General features: G+C 50.1%; 1 protein-coding gene across 1 annotated transcript; it reads left to right on the top strand.

Moving 5' to 3' along the window:
• Positions 1–407: 407 nt before the first annotated feature.
• Tmem120b (transmembrane protein 120B) lies at positions 408–27,154 on the top strand. The gene is made up of 12 exons (XM_090320546.1): positions 408–585; positions 12,745–12,863; positions 15,106–15,222; positions 18,385–18,444; positions 18,996–19,091; positions 20,684–20,773; positions 22,240–22,305; positions 22,639–22,700; positions 23,908–24,000; positions 25,738–25,802; positions 26,248–26,316; positions 26,526–27,154. Exons 1-12 carry the CDS (start codon positions 517–519, stop codon positions 26,637–26,639), a joined length of 1,020 nt encoding a protein of 339 aa, XP_090176672.1. The 5' UTR covers positions 408–516; the 3' UTR covers positions 26,640–27,154.
• The last annotated feature ends 423 nt before the right edge of the window (positions 27,155–27,577 follow it).

Here is a 27,577-nt window from a genome sequence, read left to right as displayed (position 1 = left end):
GCGCGGCCCGGGTCCGCCCCGGCTCCGGCCTGGGCCCCGCAGGGCCTGGCCTTTAGGCGGGGCTAAGCCACGTCCGGAGCGGGCGAGCTTTCTCCTTCCCCTGCTCTCCCCCCGCCCTCCCACGTGCAGGGCAGCGCGTGGACGAGCTCTTCGGCCCCTCCGAGGGGAGAGAGAGGCGTTCCGGAGGCGCCAGATACTCCCCGGGGCAGCGACCGAGGCGCCCGGACCCAGCCGGCGTACGGCGCAGCCGAGGGGGTTGTGGCAGCGGCCTCGGGAGACGGGGGTGGCGGGGTGGAGGCAGTGCGCACGCGCGGCCCCGCCCCTCGCGCGAGGGGGCGGGGCGGGGCCGTGACGTCAGGTGCGCGCGTGGCTCCGGCTGCGCAGGAACAGCTGGTGCCTGGGAAGGCGGCCGGCGGGCGGGCGGGCGGACGGCGGGTGGCGGGCGTGAGGTGCGGGCGGCCGGCGCGGCCACGCTGCGGGAGCCGCAGCCGCCCACCGCCTTTGCAGGGTTGCACCATGTCGGGGCAGCTGGAGTGTTGCGAGCGCGAGTGGCACGAGCTGGAGGGAGAATTTCAGGAACTGCAGGTAGGGCCGGGCCACCTGGTCCCCTCACTCGGCCGCCTGCCCTGCCCCGGAGGTGGGGCGAGCCGGGCGGGAGGAGCCCCGGCCAGGCCTCGGGGGCCCGGGGGTCGGCGCGGACACGCCCCCTCCCGCCTCCCGGCGCCTCCGCGAAGCCCCCTCCCCCTCCGGCGCCCACCGGTTCTTTCCTCCGGCTTCTGCACCTCCTTGGCCGCAGAAAGTTGGTCTGGGGTCCCCGAGTGCAAGTTCCAGGCGTGTCTGTGTGGAAGGGGCGGTGGGGTCTTGGTGGGTGCTGGGACTCCGCAAGAACAGCCCAGCCCCCCGGCCCTGCCCTCCCCAGACCCCCAAACCTGCTGTGAGCAGCTTGTCCCCCCCTCCCCGCCTCCCCCCCAGGCTGGCTGGCGGGGCAGCTCAGCTCCATTTTGGGAAGGGTGCTGAGAAGCCTTTCACCTTGAACCCCTAAGCTGTGTTGAGGATTAAGGACCCTCCCACCATCCTCTGTTGGGGACTCTCTTGTAGTGCCCCAACCTCCGGGCTGCTGCAGACATCGTGGGGTTGTGGACGTATCTCTCAGTTCCCACAGCTGGCAGCCTCACCCGGTGGGTGATAAAGGGTGTACCCCAGCCGCACCCTGCTGGCCAGAGCCTTTTTCGGGGTGAGGCAGAAGTGGGTGTAAGAGGCACCCTGGAGTAACTGGCATTGCTGCCGGTTCTGGCAGGATCCCCTTTCCTGATGGGTTCAGGAAGGGCTAAGCTCTGCCCAGGGGACTGGAGCTCCCTCAGGGAAGCTTGGGATTGATTAAAACAGGGATCACTTTTGGAACCGTTCTCTTTTCGGCCACATGCTTGTCTGTTTTCTCAGGAAGTTAAAAGTACCATTTGCCGAAATCACAGCACATCCACTCGCCTCCCTCTTCGCCGCTGCTCAGTTGGCACACTGACATATTCCCTGGCTGTGTAGCCCTTGGCTGCAGTTGGTCACCTACAGTGTCCAGAGGAGAGAAGAGATCGCCTGGGTTCTACACCTGAGGCTGGTGGTCAGATGAAGGGGCATGAGAAGGAAGGAGGTGTTACTGTAGGCATGTCATTCTTTGCCTGGCCCCGGGTGTGGGTTGAAACCTCCTTCAAGTCTAGGGCTTTGGTCTCTCTTGGTTCCCAGGGATCCTTTTGTTTCCACCCATGGAAAAGACTCCCTTCCTCCCTCTCTTCTTTCTTCCCTCTCTTACTTCCTCCCTCCCTTCCTTCCTTCGTGTGGGGGGGGGGCTTTGAACTCTGGGATACCCTATCCCTTTGCTTTTTTACTCTGCCACATGAGTCACAACTCCATTACCAGCTTTTTGGTAGCAATTGGAGATAAGAGTCTCACAGACTTTTCCTGTCCCATCAGGCTTTTTGAACCATGATCCTTGGATCTCAGCTTCCATTCCTTAGTCGAGTTGCCTGAGCCACTGGCACCTAGCTTCTTTTCTTTTTCCTTTCCTTTCTTTTTTTCTCTAGATAGCATCTCACTCTGTAGTTGAGGCTGTCCTCAAACTCTAGACCCTCCTCTGTTTGCCTTACAAAGCTAGGCTTATTGTTGTGTACTACCACTTCCAAATACTCAGTCTCACTGGACTTTGAGGTTATGCCCAGCCATGGAGCCACAGAATGGGTCTTAGGATCAGAGAAGGTGAAGAAGTATGCTGGGTGGGGCTTTTGTTGTTGCTAATTCCTTTCCTCTGCCCTGCCTTAGATGAGGAGGTGGAGGAGGAGTCCGATACTTCAGAGCTTTCCAATTAATACAATTATCAGCAATTAGATAGCAAGTCTTGGCAGGCAGATGTTGCTGAGGAGTCCTTTGATTTGTTGTTATGTTTCTACCTGGACAGTTGGATGTCAAGATGTGACAGATGCCCAAGAGTGTCTGGGACAGAGGGATTGTGCTTGAATCTGGATGGCATCCCCCTGACATGCAGCACGAGTCGTAGAGGGCCAGCTGGATGGAGGTGGAGAATGTCCTGCCCAGATGTTTAAAAGTGGGGGGACTGGAACAGACTAGCTCCTACTTTGGGAAGGAAGGACTCTACTGATTGTAGGCTTTGATGGTCAGCTTCTTGGTCAGAGGTTAGGGACAGATGGTCTCCTGGGGTCCAAGGTCATAGACTGGAGCAAACACACCACCTCTATGTTCATTTCATGTTGAGGAAGCCAAAGGTTGGACATGGTGATTGACAGGGTTGGGATCACAAAGCTATTTAGTGATAAAATTGGGGCTAGAACTCAGTTCTTTACATGTTTGGGAGGCTTCTCTCTGTCTTCACATGTCAGAGTTCTGGATTCCTGGGATGGACGTTGCTGGAACTATGTGTGTCATAAGTCTAGGGTGGACATTGTGTAAGTGTTGGACAGAGACTCAGCTCAGAGACAGCTCTTGGAGAATCAGAGAGATGATGTGGTGATGGTGGTGGTGAGGAATGGAGCAGGCTGCCTCGAGAGATGTTAACTGTACGATAGACTTGCTTTTCACCAGGAAATCCTCACCGATCAAACTTTTCCTACATGGGCCCGAGAAAATGAAATCAAGGCTAATTCCCAGCCCTTGAAATATTTGAAAGGTGGTTGGAAATCCCTCTTTCTACAAAAACAAACGAAAAAACAGTATAATGCTTGAACTTCCTAAAGGAAAGGATCTAGAGTTTTGGAAATGTGCTTTGTGATGTGATTTGCCTCTGTCCAGGCCTTGGTGGGTTCTGGGGAATATTGAATGTCCGTGGGGCTTGAGCCTTTGGATGTTTGGGGTTTTTCCCACACTCATGAGTTGGGCACCATTTTAAGGTCAGCATACACGGACCCACAGAAGGTCACACATAGACAGTGACAGTTCCTGCTTTGTCTACTGGAAACCTGACTGTTTTCCCACCCCATAAAGCACCTTTCTGCAGCTTTCTCCAGTCCCTGACATCATAGGTCACAGGGGCCTTGTAGGTAACCATAAAGATTTTTTTTTGTGTTTGGTGTGGGACTGTAGTGAGAATGCAGAGACTCAACACTCTTTTGACTTGCTTGCTCACAGCTGGTGTTCTTCCACTTGAGTGAGGCCTCCAGTCTGGATTTTGCTGATTAGTTGGAGATTGAGTCTCCAAGATTTTTTGGGGGGAGGGGCCGGAGGGCTGTCTTGAACTCAACTTGGGTGCTGTCCCTGAGCTCTTCAGCTCAGGGCTACTGAGCCTATCCCTTGAGCCACAGCCCTATTTCCCATTTTCTAGAGGTTAATTTGAAATAGAGTATCAGGTCCTTTTGTGTCCCCTCTGGCTTTGAACCTTGATCCTCAGATCTCAGCCTCTTGAGTAGCTAGAATTACAATTACAGGCACGGTAGCTCTACCGTGCCGGTCCTGGGCAGTTTTTTTGTTTGTTTGTTTATCTGTTTGTTTTCCCCCTGCCAGTCCTAGGGCTTGTACTCAGGGCCTGAGCACTGTTCTTGGGCTTTTTCAAGGCTAGTGCTCTACCACTTGAACCACAGCACCATCTGTGGCCTTTTCTATATATGTGGTACTGAGGAATCAAAACCAGGTCTTTGTGCATGCTAGGCAAGTACTCTACCACTAGGTCATACTCTGGGCCCCCAGGGCTGGTTTTGAGCCGTCTTCCTCCAGATCTCAGTCTTTTGGGTAGCTGAGATTACATGAGTGAGCCTCTATACCCGGTCTAGAATTTGCACTCCTGTGTGTGTGTGTGTGTGTGTGTGTGTATGTGTGTGTGTGTATTGGTGTCAGTTCTGAGCCTTAAACTCAGTCCTGTACTCAAGGCTAGTGTTCTACCACTTGAGCCCTAGCTCAACTTCTGGATTTTGGGTGGTTAAGCGTCTCAAGGACTTTCCTGCCCAGTCTGCCTTTGAATTTTTCCCCCCCAGTCCCAGCATTTGAACTCAGGGCCTGGGCACTGTCCTTGAGCTTTCTCAAGGTTAGTGTTCTACCACTTGAGCCACAGCACCACCTCCAGCTTTTTCTGTGTATGTAGTACCAAGGAATGGAATCCAGGCTTCATGCATGCTAGGCAAGCACTCTACCACCAGGCCATGGTCCCCACCCTGGCTTTGAATTTTTGATCTTCAGATCTCATCCTTCTGAGTAGCTAGGATTATAGCTCTGAGCCACCAGCACCCAGATTGACTGCATTTTTTTTTTTTTTTTTTGGCTAGTCCTGGGCATGAGCTCAGAGCCTGAGCACTGTCCCTGGATTTTCTCAAGGCTAGGGTTCTACCACTTGAGCCACAGCACCACTTCTGGCTTTTTTTCTATTTATGTGGTACCGAGAAATTGAACCCGGGTCTTTGTGCATGCTAGGCAAGCATTCTACCACATTCTACCACTACCAAACTCCCCGCCCTGATTGACTCCACTTTTAACTATTTTCCAAGACAGATCTGTGCCCTAAGAGCTCTTTTGCTGCCCTTTTTTTTTTTTTTTTGGCCTGTCCTGGGCTTAAGCTCAGGGCCTGAGCACTGTCCTTGGATTTTTCTCAAGGCTAGAGCTCTACCACTTGAGCTTCAGCACCATTTCTGGCTTTTTCTAAGTATGTGGTACCAAGGAATTGAACCCGGGTCTTCGTGCATGCTAGGCAAGCACTCTACCACTAGGCCAAACTCCCAGCCCCTTTTGCTGCCTTTTGTTCTTCCATTTTGGTTTCTTCTGTGTGTGTGTGTCTGTGTATTTTGTCAGTTCTGGGCTTGGGCTCAGGACTGTGAGCCCTTCTGTTTTTTTTTCTTTTTCTTTTGGTCTGTCATGGGAATTAAACTCTGGGCCTGGGCACTGTCCCTGAGCTCTTCAGCTTAAGGCTACTGCCCTACCCCTTGAGCCATAGTGCCACTTCTGCTTTTCTAGTGATTAATTGGAGATAAGAGTCCCATGGACTTTTTAGTGCATGGGCTGGCTTTGAACCTCCATCCTCAGATCTCAGCCTCCTGAGTAGCTAGGATTGCAGGCATGAGCCACCACCGCATCCAGGTTGGGCTTTTTTTTTTGCCAATCCTGGGCTTGAGCTCAGGGCCTGAGCACTGTCCTTGGACTTTCTCAAGGCTAGAACTCTACCACTTGAGCCTCAGCACCACTTCCGGCTTTTTCTACATATGTGGTACCAGGAATCAAACCCGGGTCTTCGTGCATGCTAGGCAAGCACTTTAACCACTAGGCCAAACTCCCAGCCCTGGGCTTTTTTTTTTTTTTTTAACCAGTCCTGGGGCTTGAACTCAGGACCTGAGCACTGTCCTTGGGCTTTCTCAAGGATAGAGCTCTACCATTTGAGCTACAGCACCACTTCCAGCCTTTTCTATGTGTGTAAGACTGAGGAATCTAACCTGGATCTTTGTGCATGCTAGGCAAGCACTTTACCACTACGCCAAACTCCCAGCCCTTTGGGCCTTCTTTTTTAGAAGCAGGTGGAACAGAAAGAAACCTGGATAGGAAGGCAGGATTCCTGGATTCCGCACTGTCTGGTCTCTCGCCTGAGAGAAGCAGTCTTCCTGAGATTATCTGCAAAATAAAGGCTAACAAGCTGGGCACTGAGCATCAGTGACTCATACCTGACATCCTAGCTACCTGGAAGGATACGATCTGAGGATCAAAGTTTGAAGTTAGCCCCCCAGGCAGGGAAGTCCAGGAGAGTCAGCTCTCCAATTAACTACCAAAGAGCTAGGAGTGAAGGCTTGGCTCAGGTGTTATAACCAGAACAGCAAACCATGTGATACATAGATTGTGTATCACATTTGATCTAAATATCAACGTCATGTGTGGGTGTGGGTGCTGGTATTTGTGTTGTGTTTTTTCTTTCTCGTATTGTGGTTTGAACTCAGGGCCTAGGCACTGTCTCTGAGCTTCTTTGCGTTCAAGGTTAGCATTCTGTCTCTGGGCCATAGCATCACTTCTGATGTTCTTGGAGTCATTTATTGGAGATAAGAGTCTCAGAGACGTTCCTGACTGGGGCTGGCTCCAAATTTTGATCCTCAGATCCTTAGTCTCCTGAGTAGCTGTGGGATTACATACATGAGCCACCAGTGGTTGGCTAACCTCTAGTTGTTTGTTTGTTTTGTTGTTGTTGTTGTTGTTGTTGGTCCCAGTCCTGGGGTTTGACCTCAGGATCTAGTCTCTGTGCATGAGCTTTTGTGCTAAAGGCTAGCACACTACCACTTGAGCTGTAGCTCCACTTCTCTCTCTCTCTCTCTCTCTCTCTCTCTCTCTCTCTCTCTCTCTCTCTCTCTCTCGATGATTTATTGGAGATAATCTCATGTGAGCTCCTAAGATCTCAGCCTCTTGGGTAGCTAGGATTACAGGTGTGAGCCATGGGTACTCAGCAACTTCCTGTGTTTTATTTATTTTTTAATTAATGTAATTATTTATTCTTTTGTCAGTCATGGAGCTTGAACTCTGGGCCTGGGTGCTGTCCTTGAGCTCTTCAGTTCAAGACTACCACCTTGGTGCAAGGAGATTGGCCTAGAGGTAGAGTGCTTGCCTAGCATACATGAAGACCCAGGTTCAATTCCTTGGTACCACATACATAGAAAAAAATAGCTGGAAGTGGTGCTGAGGCTCAAGTGGTAGAGCTCTAGCCTTGAGAAAATCCAAGGACAGTGCTCAGGCCCTGAGCTCAAGCCCAGGACTGGCAAAAAAAAAAAAAAAAAAAAAAAAAAGAGTCTCAAGGGACTTTAGTGCCTCAGCTGGTTTTAAACTGAGGTCCTCAGATCTCAGCCTCCTGAGTTGCTAGGATTACAGGCATGAGCCACCACACCCAGCTTCATATGGAGCTTTATACACTATGCATTGATCAGGAATCTTAGTTGCAAGTGACAAGAACTCAATTCCAGGTGGTTTTAAGCCACAAAGGGAGGTTTTTGGCTTATGGATTGGGAAATCCAGTAGCAAAATGGCTTCAGGAAATGCTGGATCTAGGAGCTCCTATTATACATGTGTATATCTCCTGTTGTAAATTTCCTTTTCAGGAATGATGTGGTAAAGATGGCCACTTGCAGCATGAGACTGACAACTACCAACTTAGTAAAGCCGGTAGATACAGGACATCTTTTCTTACCTCTTAGTTCCTAACAGGATCTTCAGGGATGTCATTGGCCCAGCTTAGATCATGTAATGATCCCTGGGTAGCTAGGCCTTGGTCATGAGTCTGCCTCTGAGACCAGTGCTGTTCATACTATAGAAAATAAGATGAGGAAGGGTGCTGGGGCCAGGGCCTCACTCTATAATATTAGCTATAGTGGAGGCTGAGAGCCAGAGGATTGCAGTTTGTGAGCCTGTGTGCCTGGCCACGCTGCATTGTCTTTGATGTCACCATATCTTTGTAACAGCATGTACCTCATTCATCTCTCAGTCTTTCACAACCGAGGAAACTAAGGTTCTGTAACTGAGTGTTTAAATGTATTTATTTTTGCTGGTCGTGTACCTTGTATTCAGGGCCTCGGCACTGTTCCTAGCTCTTTGGCTCAAGGCTAGTGCTCTACCACTTTGAGTCAAAGCTCTACTTTCAGTTTTTTGGTGGTTAATTGAAGATAAGAGTTTCCAGGCCTTCTTGCCTGGGCTGGCTTTGAACTGTGATCTTCAGATCTCAGCCTCCTTAGTAGGTAGGATTACCAACATGAACCCCCAATGCCTGGCTAACTTGGCTTCTTGAACACAACCATTCTTTCTTTCTTTTGTTTTTTTTTGGCCAGTCTGGGGCTTGAATTCAGGGCCTGGTACTGTTCTTGAACTTTCTCAAGGTTAGTGCACTGCCACCTGAGCCACAGTACCACTTCTGTTTTTTTCTGTGTATGTGATACTGAGGAATTTAATCCAGGGCTTCATGCATGTTAGGCAAGCACTCCACCACTAGGCCAAACTCCCGGCCCCCCAGCCAGTCTTACTGGAAGCTCAAGCACAACTCTTCTCTTTTCCTGCCTCCTGGACAACTAACCCCCTTGTACATCTCCCTCCTACTGCTTCTGCTGTAGAAGCAATAAGAGCACTAAGTAGGAAGCAGTAAGAGATCCTGGCACATGACTCAGAATCTTTCCCAGGACAGAGCTGTTAATACTTCGAGTGAAGTCGCTGTGGTAGTGTTTCTATGGCAACAGGCCTTGCTTAGGCATAGTCAGCAGCAGAAAATCTAGTTGAAGATGATTTCTTAGAAAGCAAATCCTATGAAAGTAATGTCTTGAAAGTTTACTGCCAGTCAAAGGCTTAGCCGTAAGGCTGTGTGCTTTAGTGGTGGCACTGCCCCCTTGCCATCCACCAGCCTCTGAGCTGGAACCTCTCTGTGTGCCAGACTCGCTTATCTGGCAATTCTTTTTTTTTTTTTTTCTTTGTGGGTCATGGGGCTTGAACTCAGCCTGGGCACTGTCCCTAAGCTCTTCAGCTCAAGGCTACTAACCTACCCTTGAGCCAAGCCCCCCCTTCCCATTTTCTAGGGGTTAATTGGAGATAAGAGTTTCAGGTCCTTTTGTGCCCTTGCTGGCTTCAACCTTGATCCTCAGATCTCAGCCTCTGGAGTAGCTGGCAATCTCACTCCCGTGTTCTGAATCTTAGGACTCTTCCTCCAGATGGCTCACAGTCCACTGGGGCCTGAATCATTACCGGGCTGCCCTCTGGGACTATGCCTGGTGTCTCAGAGGATGGGAGGAGGCCCAGCTCTCTGAATCTGCCACTGGAAACTCACTTGTTTGTGACTCCCCTAGGAGGAAAGACGCTGAGGGGATCCCAGCTCACAGGTTTAATGTTAGCATGTCTTATGTTTTATCCATTCTCCATTTTTTTTTGGGGGGGGGCCAGGTTTGGGGCTTGAACTCAGTGCATAGGCACTGTTCCTGAGCTTCTCTGTGCTCAAGGCTAGAGCTCTGCCGCTTGAGCCAAGCACCGCTTGTGGCTTTTCTATGTATGTGGTACCGAGGAATTGAACCCAGGTCTTTGTTCATGCTAGGCAAGCTAGGCCAAACTCCGGGCACCTAGTTATTTCTTAGATAGGGTTTCATTTAATGGCTAGGACCAGCTGCAGACTTCAGTCCACCTGTCTATGCTTCCTGCAGAGCTAGGATTACATAATTGTACCAACACACCTGGCTTATTTGTGGAGATGAGGTTTCCCAAACACTTTTGCTGGGACTGACCCTAAGGTGAGCCTCTCAATGTCTGCTTTTGGAGTAGATAGGGTATATGCATGTAAGCACTGACAAGGTTGCACAGGGATATGTACAATATGTGATATAGTTACATTCAACACAATACTATGTATTGCTTAGTGATACATTGGGATGTAGTCTTTTTATTTTTGTGGGTCCTAGGCTTGAATTTCTGGGCCTGGGTGCTGTCCCTGAGCTTTTCAGCTCAAGGATAGTGCTCTACCACAATGAACCCAGCACCTCTTTCAGTTTAACTGGAGGTAAGAGTCTCGTGGACTTTGTGCCTGGGCTGGCTTTGAACTGAGATCCTCAGATCTCAGCTTCCTGAGCTGCTAGGATTACAGGCCTGAGCCACCAGCAACCCAGCTCCTAAGCTGCTTTTGCCCAAGGCTAGCACTCTACTGCTTGAGCCATAGCACCACTTGTTGCTTTTTCTGTGTATGTGGTACTGAGGAATTGAAGCCAAAGGCTTCATGCATGCTAGGCAATCACTGTACTACTACAGCTGCACCCCCCGCCCCCCATGTAGTCTTAAGTCTAAAGACTGGCAAAGGAATGATAAAGAACTCAGGGCTCTGGCAAGAAAAGTGCCACTGAAAAGATTTTTTTTTTTTTCAGAGATGTGGGTGGCTCCCTGGTGCTGCCTGGAACAGGGGCCAGTTCTACTCTGAACTGTCCATGAAGGTCCTCTGTGCTGTCTGGTGGGCAGTGGGTGGGTAGAGCTGCTATCAGGAGTTGTTGTGATTGGATGATGTTGGGGGCCAGGGTGGTAGCAGGAGGAAGACATGCCCACTCCCTGTCTCCACTTACCCACCAGTTGTCTTCCCCTGGGCTCCTATTGGCCAGAGCTAACAAGGGGGCGGGGCAAGTGAGCCCTGGATGGGTGGAACTCATCTGAGGTCAGTGTGGAGGGCTGAAATAACCCACAGAAAAGATTCATCTCCTTTTTGGAGAGGGTAGGATACTGTGTAGAAAGGATGTAAGTGTGTCTATTAGGGGGAGCTGTCAAGTCATACAAGGGGAACAAGGGGCCTTAATTATGGGTGATTTCACAGTGACATGAACAGTGGACCAAAACGTAATTTAATCATACCAAAAAGATTACACAAAGAGAAATAGCTCTGTGGCCTCAACAGCAGTCATTGCTGAGATGAGGACCCATGCCCACATTTGTGGCAGAATTGAGTAGTGTGCTAGGATTGAGGGTTTTTTTGTTTGTTTGTGTGTTTTGTCAGTCATGGGTTTTGAACTCTGAGCCGGGGTATTGTCCCTGAGCTTTTCAGCTCAAGGCTACCGCCCTTCCCCTTGAGACGCAGGGCCACTTTCGATTTTCTAGTGGTTAATTAGAGATAAGATTCTCATGGACTTAATGCCTGCGCTGGCTTTGAACCTCTGTCCTCGGACTTTAGTGCCTGGACTGGCTTTGAACCACCATCCTCAGATCTCAGGCTTCTGAGTAGCTAGGATTACAGGTGTGAACTTCCTGTGTTTTATTTTTTAACAAAGGTAATGTGTTCATTATTTACTTGTGAAATTAACTAGGATTAAACAGTAAAGAGGCCCAGTGAACATTTGGCTGCTGACTCCACAGCCTTTACCTTACTGTCTTAGAAGCTGGCCCCATAGAGGGCCTTTATGTCCCTGAAGCCTTCAGTGTAAAGCCACTCACTGGACGCTGGCGTGCCCCATAGGCGGCTTTTTTAAACATAGAAGACTGTCCAGCACCGGGAACTTACAAAGTGATTCACATACCAACTCACATCCCTGGGTGGCACTTCTTTATAAACTGGTCTCGCTTTGCTGCCTTTCAGCTTTCCTTATCTGCTGCCTTCGCTTCATAACTTGGGCCTGCTTGTCATGTTGTGTGAGTTTAGGCTCTGTCCTCCCTGTTTTCTCAGCCAGCTAAGAGAACAGCCATTGAAGCTGTGTCTGTTGGCATTGACCTGACTTTTGTGTTCTTATCCTCCATATGGGCTGCTTCTCCTGCCACAGAGCTAGCGCACATGGGGTGTACTGTGGTGGGAACTCCAGAGCTTTGAGGGCCATTCTCCCAATGTTGGGGCCAGTTCTTGATAGTAAATTCATGGAATGATCATGTCTGCAGTAGGCAAGATAGCTTTAAGGACGAGGAGTGTGGCTGGGAGCATGGCCTAGTGATAGAGTACTTGCCTAGCATGTACTGGAAGAGATGCAGGGGTGGTGCCAGGTTTGCTTCTACCTGTCCATAATCACAATATGGTCCTTTGAAACCTAACTCCACTCCTACAAGACAGGCAACAACCTTATTACCTCCTCTATGCTCTTAAAGAATTCTGTCTTTTGGGCCGGGAGTTTAGCCTAGTGGTAGAGTGTTTGCCTAGCATCCATGAAGACCCGGTTCGATTCCTTGGTACCACATACATAGAAAAAAAGCCAGAAATGGTGCTGTGGCTCAAGTGGTAGAGCTCTAGCCTTGAGAAAGTAAAAAAAAAAAAAAAAAGAATTTTGTCTTTTGCCATCTCTCAGTTTTCATTTCCTGAGTGGCTTCATTCTTAGGGAGGCTCTTCCTACATACAGTCCAAGTGTAATTTCTACCCTGCCAGCAAGCCCAGGGGTAAAAACCACCCCTGAACCAGTTCTTCCAGCCAAAGTCCCAGGCTTCAGGCTCTCATTGGATTGAATTACAGGAACCATGTAAACATCTCTGAACCAATCAGTTGCTAGGGGACCAGAAGATAGTGATTGGCTGGCCACATGACCGCTCTTGGGGTTTGGGATCATAAGCTGTACCTAACCACATGGACTAAACAATTGACAAGAGGGTTGGGCCGTATTTGTTTGCATCAGAGGGAATGACAGACACCTCAGTAGGAAAAACCAGCAGATACTTACTATGCAGATGCTGTGTCATGCTGCTTTCTTCAAGTGCAGGCTCAGTTCTCTAAGCCACATCCTTGATGGTTGTACTGTGGTAGCTATCAACCAGTAACCTTTGTAGTCCTGTCTCCTGACTTATGAAAATGACCTATGTGCATTCTCCATCCTACAGGAGACACACAGAATTTACAGGCAGAAGCTGGAGGAGCTGACAGCACTGCAGACCCTGTGTAGCACTTCCATCAACAAACAAAAGAAGCGCCTTAAGAACCTGAAACACACACTCCAGAGGTAGGTGGGGCAGTGTGACTCAAAAGGTGCCCCTGATCCTAAGTGACAGAAACATAACTGTAATGCAAGGTATGATGGGGCACATCTGTAATCCCTACACTCCAGAGACTGAGGCAGGACAAGCTACAGGTTGAGGCCGGCCTGGGCAGTGTAGTGTCTGGGGGAAAAAAAAAATGACTGGAAATATGGCTTAGTGGTAGAGTGCTTGCCTAGCATGTATGAAGTCCTGGGTTCCATCCCTCAGTACCACATATACAGAAAAAGCTGGAAGTGATGCTGTAGCTCAAGTAGTAGAGCACTAGCCTTGAGCACAGAGAGGCTCAAGGACAGTGCCTAGGCCCTGAGTTCAAATCCCAAGACTGGCAGGAAAAACAACAACTATAAAAATCCAAAGCTAGGGTCATAGATCAGTGGTAGAGTACTTGGCTTGCATTTCTAATCTCTGGATTTTATCCCTAGCACTAATGGGGGGGGGGGGAAACATACATACATACATACAGAAAACCAACCAAAGGAAAAAAAACTCTACAAACTAAATTAAGCCAAGAATGGAAATTTTACTGGAAAAAAACTAGAAGCAGGGTCAGGCATGCTGGATCTAGGGGTCAAAGGGTGTTTGTTGGTAGGAATCTGTGTTGTTGTTTTTTTTTTACCCCAATCCTGGGGCTTGAACACAGGGCCTGGGCACTGTCCTTGGGCTTTTTCAAGGCTAGAGCTCTACCACTTTCACCACAGCACCATTTCTGGCTTTTTCTGAGTATGTGGTATAGAGGAATTGAACCCAGGGCTACATGCATGTTAGGCAAGCACACTACCACTAGGCCATGCTCCCAGTACCCTTTCCTCTAGATTTTGCCATCTCCTAGAGTGGCTTTGTTCTCAGGCTGATTTCTGGCTTCTAGTCCTTGAGATGGCTATGCGCTTGCCAAGTTCAGACCCTCCCTTCTCACTGGCCGGGCACTCCAGCAGAACAAGAACTTCTGCCTTCAGAACTGGGGAAGGTCTGAGTGTGGTCCTCATGGAGGAGAGTGGACATATGTCCATCTGGGAACAAATTGCTGAGCTGTGCTTGGGGAAGGATCACTCAGCTGTGGTCCTGGTAGGGTAGATTGTCCATGTGACCCAAATGGAACAAGAGTATGAACGGCCATTTCTCTGGTGGGGCTCCGTGCTACTTCCTCTAAGCAATTCCCCAGACCATATGAATATCAGGCATCCTCTAGGGTTGTGGGGCTCTTCCCCTTAGTGTCTGGGGGGCTGAGGATTCTAAGTTGGCACCCTTGGTGGAGACAGATATACCCAAGCTTCTGACTTAGCTTTGTTTCCCCCATGGCATTCGCTTCTTGAGCTGCCTGCCTCCGTGGTTTGGGAAATTCTCTCATCCCTTGGGTGGGTCTCATGGATGCTAAGTAGGCAAGGAAAATGAGGCTGCGGGACTTGTTCCTGATCTCTTATCTGGGCCTCCATTCCAAAGTCTGTAACTCCCGCTCAGTTCTTCTCTCTGCTGGGTAGCTTTTGGGAAGGTTACTAATCACACCTGTAGCCTCAGCTGTCCATTTGGGAAATGGGGCACCTGTAACCATGGGGGAGCATGTGCAGACAGTTCCCAGAAAACATGTTGCCGCTCTTGGTAAAGCATGGCTTCCTGGTGTCAGGCCTTCAGGGTTCCAAGCCAGCTTCAGTGTAGCCTCAGCATTACTGACACTTCTGTCATGAAGGACTGGCCTGAGCCCTGGGATGGCTCGCCAGTCATGAGAGAGGCCACTCGGTGGAAGGCAGCGGGGTGGCTTGTGAGTTAGTGTTCTCGAGTTAGATCTAGGACTCCTCCAGCTCTGTGGGGACTGCCTCCCAACTTGTTTCCCCGTTTTTGAGCTTTGCCTCTCGTCGTCGGGTTGCAGGCAGAGTTGACTGGTTTTACTTTCACATCCATCTAGCGCTGTCCTTTCAGTAACCTTTGGATTCTTCTGGTCAAAAGGAAAGTAGTTTTGCCAGCTGCTGTCCTGTGAGGTCTTCCTGTGTGGTGGGCATCATTCTAGAGGCTTCACTGTGTGGCCGTCGTCTAAGGACATTTCCAAACTCACAAGGTTACCAGGAAGCCCAAATCATGAACAGAGGGTACAGATGGAGACCTGAGGCTATGAGAGGCATTGGTGCTGGTGGATGAGCCCAGGGAAACGGGCATCCAGGCCCTTCCTGCATCTTAACAAAGTCCCCACCTCTTTACCCCCTCCTCCCGCCATAGGTATAGGTGCCATGCCAGTCAGGAGGAAGCAGCGCTGGTCCAGCAGATGGGCACACACATCAAGGAGCGGCAGAACGTCTTCTTCGACATGGAGGCCTACCTGCCCAAGAAGAATGGGTAGGCCGAGAGCCCTTCTACCCCTACTGCGGGAACCCCACCCTGCTGGGGCTTGAGGTTGAGGGGACAGCAGGAAGCCGGGAAAGAAGGAAGGAAGGCCTTTCCACTGTTTCCTCTGAGCCCAGGAGGGGCCCCAGGCCCCACTTGGTGACAGTAATGTTCCTGGGAGGTGTGTACACTGGGGTCTGGAGGGCAGGTGTCTCCTCCCAAGACAGCCAGCAGGTATTGAGTATGTTGTATTGATGCTCCCGTGACGTCTGTCATATTGTGCCAACATCCATTGCTTCAGATTTTTATATAGTTTAGAAACATTAGAGGACATCCTGTCTACATGGCAAGAGTCCAGGTTTGTCCAGGCCAGGCTGTGAACACAAGCTATTCGGACCCCAAGCTGTTTTCTGGTTCAGCTTAGGAGGCACTCAGAGCCTCCTCCCCGAGACTCATTTAGAAGGTGGGGGAGGTCCCTCTTGGGCCCACAGTGATCGGAGTGGGGGTGGCTCTGGAGCCCTGTTACATTGTGACCCATTTCCTCTTTGCTCCTTATTTGTTTGTTTGTTTGTTTATTGCTGTATTTGGACTAAAAATTCCATGAGTTAGCTGTCAGTAATTTTGAGCAGAGTGGAGCACCAGCCCATTATTCATGACCTCTTTTATGGTGTAGTTTGGGATTCCTCCCCAGCTCTCTCTTACAAGGCCTTTGTGCATTTTTCCTCACTAAAGAATCTTTATGCTACAAATACCAGAAAACTCAATTCAGAGTTGACTAAGAAAAAAATGGGGAAATTTTGTCTGATGTAACTGAAAAGTCCAGGTGTAGCTCCAGGTACAGCTGGATCCTGCTGCTCGAATGATATTGAAAAGACCTGTCATGTTGGCTTTCTTTTTCACTTTCTTTTCTAGTATGTACATTTCATTCTTAGACGGTTTTTCTTTTTCTTTCTTTTTTCTCCTATCGGTCATGGGTCTTGGATTCTGGGGCTGGATGTTGTCCCTGAGCTCTTCAGCTCAAGATGATGCCCTATCCCTTGAGCCAGAGTGCCATTTCTGGTTTTCTAGTGATTGATTGGAGATCAGAGTCTCATGGTCTTTAGTTTCCAGGGCTGGCCTTGAACCTTGAACCAGGATCCTCTGATCTCAGTCCCCTGAGTAGCTAGGCTTACAGGCGTGAGCCACTGCACCTGGGTAGATTGCCCTCTTTACATACCCAGCTCCAGTTACTTGTAGAAACAGGCAATGCTTGCAAATATCTACGCAAGTAGGAGCCGTAGCTCTGGAGTTGCTTGTATGTATGTAGTCCGCCCTTCCAAATGACTGCTTTTCCACCTCATAGCTGCACATCCCGTCTGTGGGCAGTGCTGACCCCACCACCATGTTCTCAGGAAGGGGAAGGCAGGGAAGGAAGGCAAGCAAGTCAATTGTTTTGGAAAAGTGTTTTCTCTTTCCTGGGAAAGCTCAACATGTATATGTACTGTGACCCAGAAATTTCTCTCCTGATTTATTCCTGGTGGAAATAGTGCTGTGTCTTCTGTGTCTTTGATTTGTGAAACAGAGACTCAGAAGGTTTTATGTTGTATATGGCTTTTTGTACGGGATGTCCAGAATAGGCAGATCCGGAAGAACAGAGCGAGAAGGGGCTGCTGCAGGCTGGGGAGGGCTGCTTGTGAGCACAGGGTTCTTTCTGGGTGATGGGATGTTCTCTTGGAAGTAGGTAATGGTGATTGTGATAGAACGCCGTGAGCATATTAGAAAAACTGTATGTTTTCAAAGGTAAGTTTTATGGAATGTTGAATTATATCTCAATTAAGAAAAATGAAAAACCCAGCCTCAGACTAAAGACATATTGATGAACCTCAGTGAAATAAGCCAGAAACAGAGAAAAAAATAACTGCACGATCTGACTTGTATGGGGAATCGAAAAAGAAACAAAAGTTGAATATGTAATGTTGAGCACTGGTGTCTCGTGCTTATAATCCCAGCTACTCAGGAGGCTGAGATTTGACTATTATAGTTTAGAGCCAGCTCTGGAGCTGGGCACGGTAGCTCATGCCTGTAATCCTAGCTACTCAGGAGGCTGAGATCTGAGGATCAAGGTTCAAAGCCAAGGGGGACACAAAAGAACCTGAGACTCTTATCTCTAACTTCTAGAAAATGGAAAGTGGGACTTGGCTCAGGGTAGGGCAGTATCCTTGAGCTGAAGAGCTCAGGGATAGTGCCCAAGCTGAGTTCAAGCCCCAGACACGGGGGGCGGGGGGGTAGTAAAAAAAAGCCAGCTCTGGCAGGAATATCTGTGAGACTCATCTCCAGTTAACCCCTAAAAAACCCTAAAAGTATAGCTCTGGCTCAAGTGGTAGAGCAAAAAAACTCAGGAACAGAAAAAAATGTGGGAGAGAAACATGAGAGAATGTTTCCTAAAAAGTGTGTATTAGCCTTGCACGCTGGTGACTCATGCTTATAATTCTAGCTAGTCAGCAGGCTGAGATTTGAGGGTCTCAGTTCATAGCCAGCTTAGGAAGGAAAGTCCATGAGAATTTCTTTTTTGGCCAATCCTGGGCTTAAACTCAGGGCCTGGGCACTGTCCTTGTGCTTTCTCAAGGCTAGAGCTCTACCACTTGAGCCACAGCACCAATTCTAGCTTTTTTATATGTTTGTGGTACTGAGGAATCAAATCCTGATCTTCCTGCATGTTAGCAAGAACTCTACCACTAGGCCAAACTCCCAGCCCCAAGAATGTTCTTATCTCTAATAACCAAAAAAAAAAACATATGTGGAGCTCAGGGGGAAGTTGCCATGGGGGGCCAGACTTGCAGTTGGGTGTAGAAATAAGTCTAGGGAACTAATAACATAAGGACATTAGTCAAGTATATGTTTTTTTACATACCAGAAATTTACTGAGAATAGATTTTTGGTACTCTTAGCATACAGAGAAAATCATCCCCCAAGACTGGAAAACCATGTTCACTGACAATAGAAGAAATAAACCAGTGACCACGTTTGTTAGTAAGTCATTGTTCTTGGGAGATGTGAGGCTCATGGACTGCCAGCTTAGCTTCCAACTTTCTAATGATCAGAGCTCAGCTTTGCTTAGGAAGCATGAATAATTTGGGGTGGGGCTGCTGCCTGGGCCTTTAAGCAAAGCAGTCCTCACAAGGTCCTTCCTTCCAGGCTCTACTTGAATCTGGTCCTTGGCAATGTGAACGTGACCCTCCTCAGCAACCAGGCTAAGTGAGTATGCCTAGACTCCTGTGGGCACGTAGGAACTTGGGCACCTTGCACTTTTCATGCATGACAGATGAGTTCAGACTAGGATCTCTGTATAGATAGATGTCTTCCTTTCCTTTCCTTCATTTCTCCCTCCCTGCCTCCCCCCCATGATGGTAGGTAGTACTGTCCACTTCCCACGAGAATTGTCTTGTTCTGTTCCATTACAGCATCCCTCTCATAGGAATTGCGGGAGAGCTCCCGTCCACCAGAATCCTCTATTTCCAGGTGGCAGTGCCCTTGTTGCTTTCACCACAGGCCTTGGTTGAAAGAGAGACCTGTCCTGCTCCAGAGGTCCCTACATGGCTCTAGTACAGGGGACCTTTAGTAGTTGACTTTCTCTGCCTCATTGGTCATCACTGATTAGAAGCCAGGTTCCCTGTGGTGGGGTGGGCAGGTCCTTGAGGGCTGGAGTGGCAGTGGGAGTAGGTCTAAGGCCTGTGGAACTGAGGGCCCTGCCCCCCGGGGGCCCCGGAGGGTAGCAGTTGGGGACTTCTCCTGGTGTGTCTTGGCAGGTTTGCCTACAAGGATGAGTATGAGAAGTTTAAGCTCTACCTGACCATAATCCTGCTTCTGGGTGCCGTGGCGTGTCGATTCATCCTCCACTACAGGTAGTGGGCCGGGCAGCATGGAAGGGTTCTGAGGATGCAGGATCTCTGCATGGGTGCGTGGGGACCAGTGTTCCACCGAGTGCCGTTCCTGTCCACCTGTGTCCTCAGCAGGGCACTATTGAAGGGTACTGGGAAGTTCTCGTGACAAGGGTCAGGTGGGGTGGAGTGGGGAAGGTCTGTTCTATGGAGTGCTTGCACGTGGCACAGGGGTAGATGTGGAGAATGTCACATGTGAAGGATGCCAGATGCACAAGGCCATCCACAGGAAGTATGGAGGATGGGCAGGTCATGCGACAGTGGACCTGTGCTCGACAAGGGTTGGGGGAGATTCTTCTTGTGGCTTACTGGGTTTCTTTTTGGAGGGGTAAGAATGTTCTAGAAGGCCTGGGAATGTGGCTTAGTGGTAGAGTGCCTTCCTAGCATGCATGAAGTCCTGGGTTCGATTCCTCAGTACCACATAAACAGAAAAAAGCAGAAGTGGTGCTGTGGTTCAAATGGTAGAGTGCTAGCTTTGAGAAAAAGAAGTTCCAGGACAGTGCCCAGGCCCAGGACTGGCAGAAAAAAAAAAAAAAAAAGAATGTTCTAGAAGCAGATGGCTCTGTGACTAGAACTTCATGGTCTGTGAATTATAGCTTAATTATTAAAAAATAAAATGACAAAAGGAAGAATGAGCCAGTTCAGCCAGGAGGCTCTTTGCTGGGGCAGGTTCCCCTAGCCCGGTGTCCCCAGGAGCCACACAGATGCAGTGGGCCGGGCCTCTGCAGGGTGGTGGCATCATTCACTGAGCTCACTCTGCCTGGCCATGAACACAGTGCCTGGCCTGTACATGCTGTTAACCCTGGCAGACTGCTCCTCCTTCTGTCTTGGTTTTTCTGCCCCAAAGGGGCAGAAAACATTAAGCCAAATACAACTTAACATTTGGCCCAGATGTCAGGGGTTAATTTCCTGGCCAGCACTGTGCTAGTCTGGTCACAAATGCCCCAATGAAGGCTCTTGAAGGCCCTGGGCTTGTGCTGACCTGCTGGGGCTCAGTGCCTGTCCCTGAGGGCAAAGGCTATATGCATCTTGGTAACACCTGCCCAGAAGCTCCTCTGCAAGGGGTGGAGGTTTTGGTGTGCAGAGGCAGCTTGTGGTGTGTTAAGTTTTCAGTGTCACCCAAAGCCTGCATAGTTCCATTTCTGTCCCTCTGTGCCAGTCTCCTAAGGCTACTGCATAAAGTCCCTACTGGCCAGCCACGGTTCCGAGTGCCTGTAATGCCAGCTACTTGGGAGGCAGAGAGAGGAGGATCATGAAAAGCTAGTGAGATCCCTTTCCCTAAAGAACAAACCAGGCAAGCATGTGGGTCACATCTACAAATCCAGCTATGTGAGACATGTAAGCCAGAGGATTCTGGTCCAAGGTAGAGCTGAGGCAGAGTGAGACTCTGTCTGCGATATAACTACAGTGCAAAGTTAGAGTGGTAGTGCAACTGCCTAGCAAGCCTGAGTCTCTGAGTTCAAGCCCCAGTCTAGACATACACACAAGGCGCTGAGGATGTGCCAGCTGTGCCTGGATCTCACATTGCCCCCTCCTGGGCTGTTTCTTTATGCCAGGGTGACGGATGAAATCTTTAACTTCCTGCTCGTGTGGTATTACTGCACCCTGACCATCCGGGAGAGCATCCTCATCAGCAATGGTTCAAGGTAATGGGCACTGCAATGTGGCGGGATGGGGAGGAGCAGAGGAACTGGCTGTGCCCACCGTTAACTGCTAAAAAACCAGGCGTGGAGCTATGGCTCAAGTGATAGAGTGCTGGCCTTGAGCAAAAAAAAAAAAAAGGTCAGGGACAACATCAAAGGCCCCAAGTTCAAGCCCTAGGATTGGGATAAGACAAAATGAACTGGGATGCTGATTGTGTAGTTCTGTGAAGGTACTAAAAAAACCAGAGGGCGCTAGAAATTTGGCCTAGTGGTAGACTGCTTGTCTACCATGCACAAAGACCCGGGTTCAATTCCTTGGTACCACGTACATAGAAAAAGCCAGAAGTGGTGCTGTGGTTCAAGTGGTAAAGCTCTAGCCTTGAGAAAGTGCAAGGACAGCGCTCCGGCCCTGAGTTCAAGCCCAGGACTGGTAAAACAAACAAAAGAACCCTGAACTATATACTTGAAATGGACAAATTGTCTTGTATCTGACTTGCACTACCACAATATAAAGTGCTACCTCCTCCCCCCCACATAACCAATCCCGAGCTCCACGGCTGCAGATGGTAGGGGAGCAGCGAGATTTCTGCCCCCACCCCACCCCATGTCTGCTGGAACTGTGAGATGAAAAGCTGTTCCTCAGGCAGTTTTGCCTGGGATCCCAAATCCAGCTGCTGCAGACAAAGGAGTAGAGGGGTGGCCAGGACCGCAGAGCTGAGCTGGGAGGGTCACAGGTGCAGCCTCAGGCCACAGGTAGCCACAGCGCAGAAACGGGGAAACGGGAAACAGGGCTGCTGGGCTGGTTGAGGCTAAGGGCTGGGGGAGGGCCTTTTATAGGAGGTGACAGTTGGTCTACAGCTTGAATTTATACTCAGAGCCAGGCAGGCAGAGGTCTCAGTGCAGAAAGGACTTCTTAAACAATGGACACTTCTTCCTTCAGGTCAGTCTGGGATTGAATCCAGGTGTGGCCTTGTCTTCAAGCAGTTTCTCTTCCACATATCCATGGCTAGTGTCTCCTACAGACGCTACAGCCCCTACCTCATGGCTTCCCTTAGCCTCCTACCTGTGTAACTTACAGGCCACCAGATGTAGTCACCCTCAAAGTACTGAGGAGTTTGGTTCAGCATAGGAATCCTGGGGAGCAGGCATGGCAGCAGGCTCTGCTGCTTCTGGAAGGATGGTGCAGGGGGCTGGGGGACAGGGAGGCGGGCTTGTGTAAGACCTGGTGATGTCAAGGTTGTGTTCCCAAGCTCTCGGAAGCCCTGGAAGCCAGGTCTCTGGGCTAGTGCAGGACTGCGTTTCACAGTAGGGTGGAGCGCAGGACCAAGTGTGGTCCCATTCCTTAGTCCTGAAGGCTGCCTCCAGCCACAGCCCAGCGCCAGCTCCATCCCTGTGCGCCCAGGCTGGAAGCAGAGATGGACACTGCTTTTCTTCCTGCCTGAGCCTTTCCTTCTCTTGTTCTCTCCAAGAATTAAAGGCTGGTGGGTGTCTCACCATTATGTCTCCACTTTCCTGTCTGGAGTCATGCTGACCTGGTGAGTTGCACCCCTCACCTCCGGACACCACTAGAGCTGGGGCTTGTGAAGGGTCCAGATGTGGGTAGGGCCTGCCAACTTAGGGGTGTGGATGGCCTGGAGTCAGTGTCTAGCCCAAACTAGGCTCTGCCCAGCCAGCTGGGTTGTTTAGGGGGAGTAACCCTGGAGGGCGAACATGAGGCTCCTAAGTGTCCCGTGAGCCACTCACCACCTTGGTGACCACTCCAGCTGGGACAGAAAGCTGGCACCTTGGTCAGAATGGGCCAGGGTGAATGGCAGGTTTCATACATAGTGTGTCTCACTTCAGGTTTGTTTTTTTTCTTCTTCTTCTAGGCCCAATGGACTAATTTATCAAAAGTTTCGCAATCAGTTTTTAGCATTTTCAATTTTCCAGAGTGAGTATCTGATCTCAGCTTGGGGTTAGTGGGGAGGGCTGGTCTCGCGGGGTCCCCCGTGAACCTCAATGCTGGCCTGCTTAGGAAGGAGACTGAGGAGGCAAAGGGCACTGACCTGAAAAACCAGAAAAGAGCCTCCCCCCCCCCCCCCCCCCGTTACCCACATGAACCCACCGTGCATATATAAATGTGGGACTAAACCAAGCTATGGTCCAGATGCTTCCCCTCGCATGCCTCTTTGAGAGGGGTCTCACTGTACTCTAGAGGACTCAGCAGTCCTCCCTTTACTTCCTGATGCTGGGGCTACACACAGGAACCACTACACCCAGCCCATTTAAGACTACAAGTTAAAATCTAAGCAAAAGTTGTTTGCAAACATATATAAGTGTATAAAGTTAAGAGTGGAAAACCAGATGATCTTCTCCTTAGGAATGGTCAATGTAGCTAAGATCTGTGTTCTTTCAAACGTTTTGTTTTATTTATAAATATGTGTGTATGTGTATATATATATATATATTTTTTGCCCTATGCATATATTACAACTATGGGATGGTTTTACAGATCAGTTTTACTATTGCGACCTACTTCAAAACCTTTTATTTTGATAATTTATCACGGCTGTTTTTCTATGTCAATACCTTCTCATTTTTAAATTTTTTATTTTTTATTTTTTTTTTTTGTGGGTCATGGGGCTTGAACTTGGCCTGAGCGTTTGTTGTCCCTGAGCTCTTCAGCTCAAGGCTACCACCCTACCCCTTAGCTATAGCCCCACTTCTGTTTTCCAGGGGTTAATTGGAGGTAACAGTTTCAGGTCCTTTTGTGCCTGGGCTGGCTTTGAACCTTGACCCTCAGATCTCAGCCTCCTGAGTAGCTGGGATTATTACAGGCGTGAGCCACCACACTCGGCTTACCGCCTCATTTTTAACAACTACAAATTTTCTGTATGTGGAACTGTCTTGTATATGGATCTGAGCGCGTGACTTCCAGTGTAGCACCCGGCATCTGGCATTCCAGCACATTGTTTTTATTTGATAAGATTCTGACCTGTGTGAGATTGTGTGATTGGGTAGAGGCTGGGGAGTGTTGCAGCTGGGGCCCCTCCTTGACCCACTAGCTTGCTGTTTGTTAAGGTCTGTTGGGGAAGAGAGGCATCCTGCCCTGTCCTGGGGAGCCTTTCCTGAACCTGGGCTCTGTGCACCCCCTGCAGGCTGTGTCCAGTTCCTGCAGTACTATTACCAGAGGGGCTGCCTCTACCGGCTGCGGGCGCTCGGGGAAAGGAATCACCTGGACCTCACTGTGGGTGAGTGTGCCCGCGGTGATGATGAGCCTGGACTTTCTACTGCTGGGGCCAGTCTCTGTAAGAACATTAAGTATTGCCACACGGCAAAGCCAGGACTGCCTTCGTCTGAAGTCACCATGGATTCTGTTTGACTCATCACCATGTGTGAAGCTGGCTATAGTGCTGGGCCTTTGCTTTTTTTTTTTTGCCAGACCTGGGGCTTGAACTGAGGGCCTGAACACTGTCCTTGGACATTTTTTGCTCAAGGTTAGCTCTCTGCCACTTGGGCCACAGCACCACTTCCAGCTTTTTCTATGTATGTGGTAGTGAGGACTTAAACCCAGGGCTTCATGCATGCTAGATGAGCACATTACCACTAGGCGAAACTCCTAGCCCTTTTCTTGCCTTTTTTTTTGGTCAGTCCTGGGGCTTGCACTCAGGACCTGTGCACTGTCCTTGGGCTTTCTCAAATGGTAGAATTCTACCATTTTTCTATGTATGTGGTACTGAGGAATCAAACCTGGTTCTTCGTGCATGCTGGGCAAGCACTCTACCACTAGGCCAAACTCTTGGCCTCTCTTTTCTTGCATTTTATGATACACATAATACATAGTATATCTGCCATCCTAGATATCTACTTGGTGACTCAAACTAGAGGATCCTTTATCCAGCCTGGACAATACATCTCACTGGAAAAGAAAACGAAGCCAGGCACTGGTGGCTCACACCTGTAATCCTAGCTACTCAGACTGAGATCTGAGGGCTGAGGTTTGAAGCCAACCCAGGCAGGAAAGTCCTTGAGACTCTTATCTCTAATTCACTAGCAAAAAAGCTAGAAGCAGAGCTGTAGCTTAAGTGATAGAGTGCTAGCCTTGAGCAAAAAAGCTCAGGAACACCTCCTAGTCACTGGGTTCAAGCCTTAGGACTGGCACCCAAAAAAAAAAAGAAAAAGAAACCCAAAATACACAGACATACACACACATGCTTAGAGTTGACCATTTATGTAAACATATCTACATATGCATTGGGGAGATATACCTAGTTCTATTCATGTATATATGGGCTCCCCAATCAGAAGTGCTTGGAGAGTCTCCCTTCAAACTTGCAGAAGAAACTATTTATTTATTTAGTGCGGGTCTTGGGGTTTGAACTTGGGCCTGGGCACTGTCCCTGCACTCTTCAGCTCAAGGCTACCGCTCTACCCCTGGGCCTGGGCACTGTCCCTGCACTCTTCAGCTCAAGGCTACCACCCTACCCTTGAGCTACAGCCCCACTTCTCATTTTCTAGAGGTTAATTGGAGATGAGAGTCTCAGGTCCTTTTTTGCCCAGGCTGGCTTTGAACCTGATCCTCAGATCTCAGCCTCCTGAGTAGCTAGGATTACAGGAGTGAGCCATCTTGCCCAGCTGAGGAAACTATTTCTAAGAAAGTCTGCTGCCAGTCCACACAGCAAGTCCCACACAGACACCAAGATAGAGCCTGCTGCAGGCTCTACCTTGGCATGATTGAAAGAATACCTACAAACCCTGCATCTGAGCACAAAATCCCACACAAACTAAGGAACTGGCCAGAGTTCCTGGTGTCCCTCAGTGTGGCCAGGCCAAGGGACTTCTGAGCCCTAGGCCTGCTGGCCCTGCCCGGCCCCCTGGTGTCGCCACTGTGCACACTCGCCCACCTCGAGGAGAGCACTATCCTGGCTAATCTTGGGGTAGAGGCCTGGTGAGGTGACGGGCCCTCAGCTCTTCCTTGCTCTCCACAGAAGGGTTCCAGTCCTGGATGTGGCGAGGTCTCACTTTCCTCCTACCTTTCCTCTTCTGTGGCCACGTAAGTCCCCTAAACTTTGTGGGTACCTTTGTCTGGGCTGACCCCTAGAACAGAAGGTCTTTGGGCCTCCACTTCCTTCGCAGCTGGTCCCAGCGGCTGGGATGTGAAGCTGCACCCCCAGCTCCTTACCAATAACTCACTTGGTGCAGGGGAAAACTGAGGGCCTCCTTCTGCTATCAGAGTGACCAGAGGTCACACCTCAGGGAGGTCTGTCACCATTCCTCTGGCTCCAGGGACATTAAGGACAGCAAGTGAGCTGGCCTTCACACCTGCTATGGCTAAGACACCTGCAGTTCTGGAGCAAGGGGTAGGGGTCTAGGGGTCTCTGATATCTGAAGCTGGGGCACAGGCCTGTTTACGCCCCTATCCCCCGCCACCGTCCTGCCTTCCTTATGGGTGGGCAGGGATGGTGGGTGTGACCTGCAATGTCTGTCTCTGTCTTTAGTTCTGGCAACTCTACAATGCTGTAACATTGTTTGAGCTCTCCAGCCACGAAGAATGTAAAGAATGGCAGGTATGGGGTGTGTGGAGGGGAGGCTGGGAGATGGTGGCAGGTCTATGGACAATCTTCCAGGACCCTATCAGACCCGTGTTCCCTCCACCTTGGCTCATCTCTGTCGTCTGCCCCCCCCTTTACTGGGGTTTCCTGCGGGGAACTGTTCACCCGGATGCTGACTCGGCTTCTCCTTCCCGGCTGGCCGCTGCCGCCCTCTGGGTCCCCAGGTGTTCGTGCTGGCCGTCACCTTCCTCATCCTCTTCCTTGGCAATTTCCTGACCACCCTCAGAGTCGTACACGCCAAACTCCAGAAGAACAGAAAGAAGGTGAAGCAGCCTTGAGCCTCAGGACCTGCTTCCCCGGGGGAGGGGGTCTTCTGAACTGTGAACTGCTGGGAACTCCAGTCCACTCCCTGATGTGGCCGGGGACAGCAGCGTCGCTGGGAGCAGGGCCGAGGCCCCTGTTCCTGGCTGGACAGGAACGTGAAGCCCCCCGGTGTGCACAGTATTAACCTGCCCCAGCCTCCCTACCTATTTATGATGTTATTTAATGCCGGTCCTCCCTCCCGGCTTCCCTGCTGCTCTTGGCAATGACCAAGTCTGGCTCAGTCTTCCGGGAGGGGCCGAAAGCCTCAGGGAGCCCCTCCGCCCACTCCTGTCATTTGAGCCCCTGCTGGGGTTTGGATGTGCCTCTCCAGGGTTGGATTTATTCTGACCTGCTACTTACTGTGTTCCGGGCAGCTGGGATGAGATCTCCAGCATCCTGTGGAGCCCCTCCCCTGGGCCCGCCTCTGCTGTAAGCCCCTCTGCCCCTGCCATGAATGGCGGGGCTTATTTAAGTTCTCAGAGAACTAATGCCTATTGTGTCTGCCTCTCGCTTCCTTAGCCACCCACCTACTGGCTGTGTGTGTGTGGGGGGGGGGGAAACAAGGTTTTAAGTCATCACCAGAGGGCGCCCCAGCCTCTGGGTTGTTTGGCTAAGTTAATGGGTCAGTGTCCAGTTCTAGTGGATGCTTCACCCCCACAACCTGTGAGACCTCAGGAATTGGGACCCAGATGTTCCAGATGTTAGGCCGTCATGGAGTTTGCCCACTGTTCTCTCTCCTCCCAGAGGCAGGGGTTCTGAGTAGGGTCAGCCCAGGGCCTGCCCTGTGCTGGTGGGGCACCAGCTCAGGCACTGTTGGGGGTGGGAGGATGGAGAAGCCGCCAGGCCCTGCCCCCAAGGGAACTTTCCCTACACGTGATGTCACTGACAACGACAGGTATACTGGGGCTGCAGA

The sequence above is a fragment of the Megascapheus bottae genome, chromosome 28, assembly GCF_031878675.1.
Source record: "Megascapheus bottae isolate mThoBot1 chromosome 28, mThoBot2.hap1, whole genome shotgun sequence".
Classification (NCBI taxonomy): Eukaryota; Metazoa; Chordata; class Mammalia; order Rodentia; family Geomyidae; genus Megascapheus; species Megascapheus bottae.
Note: the sequence above shows the minus strand (reverse complement) of the source record. Positions and strands in the feature narration are given on the sequence as shown.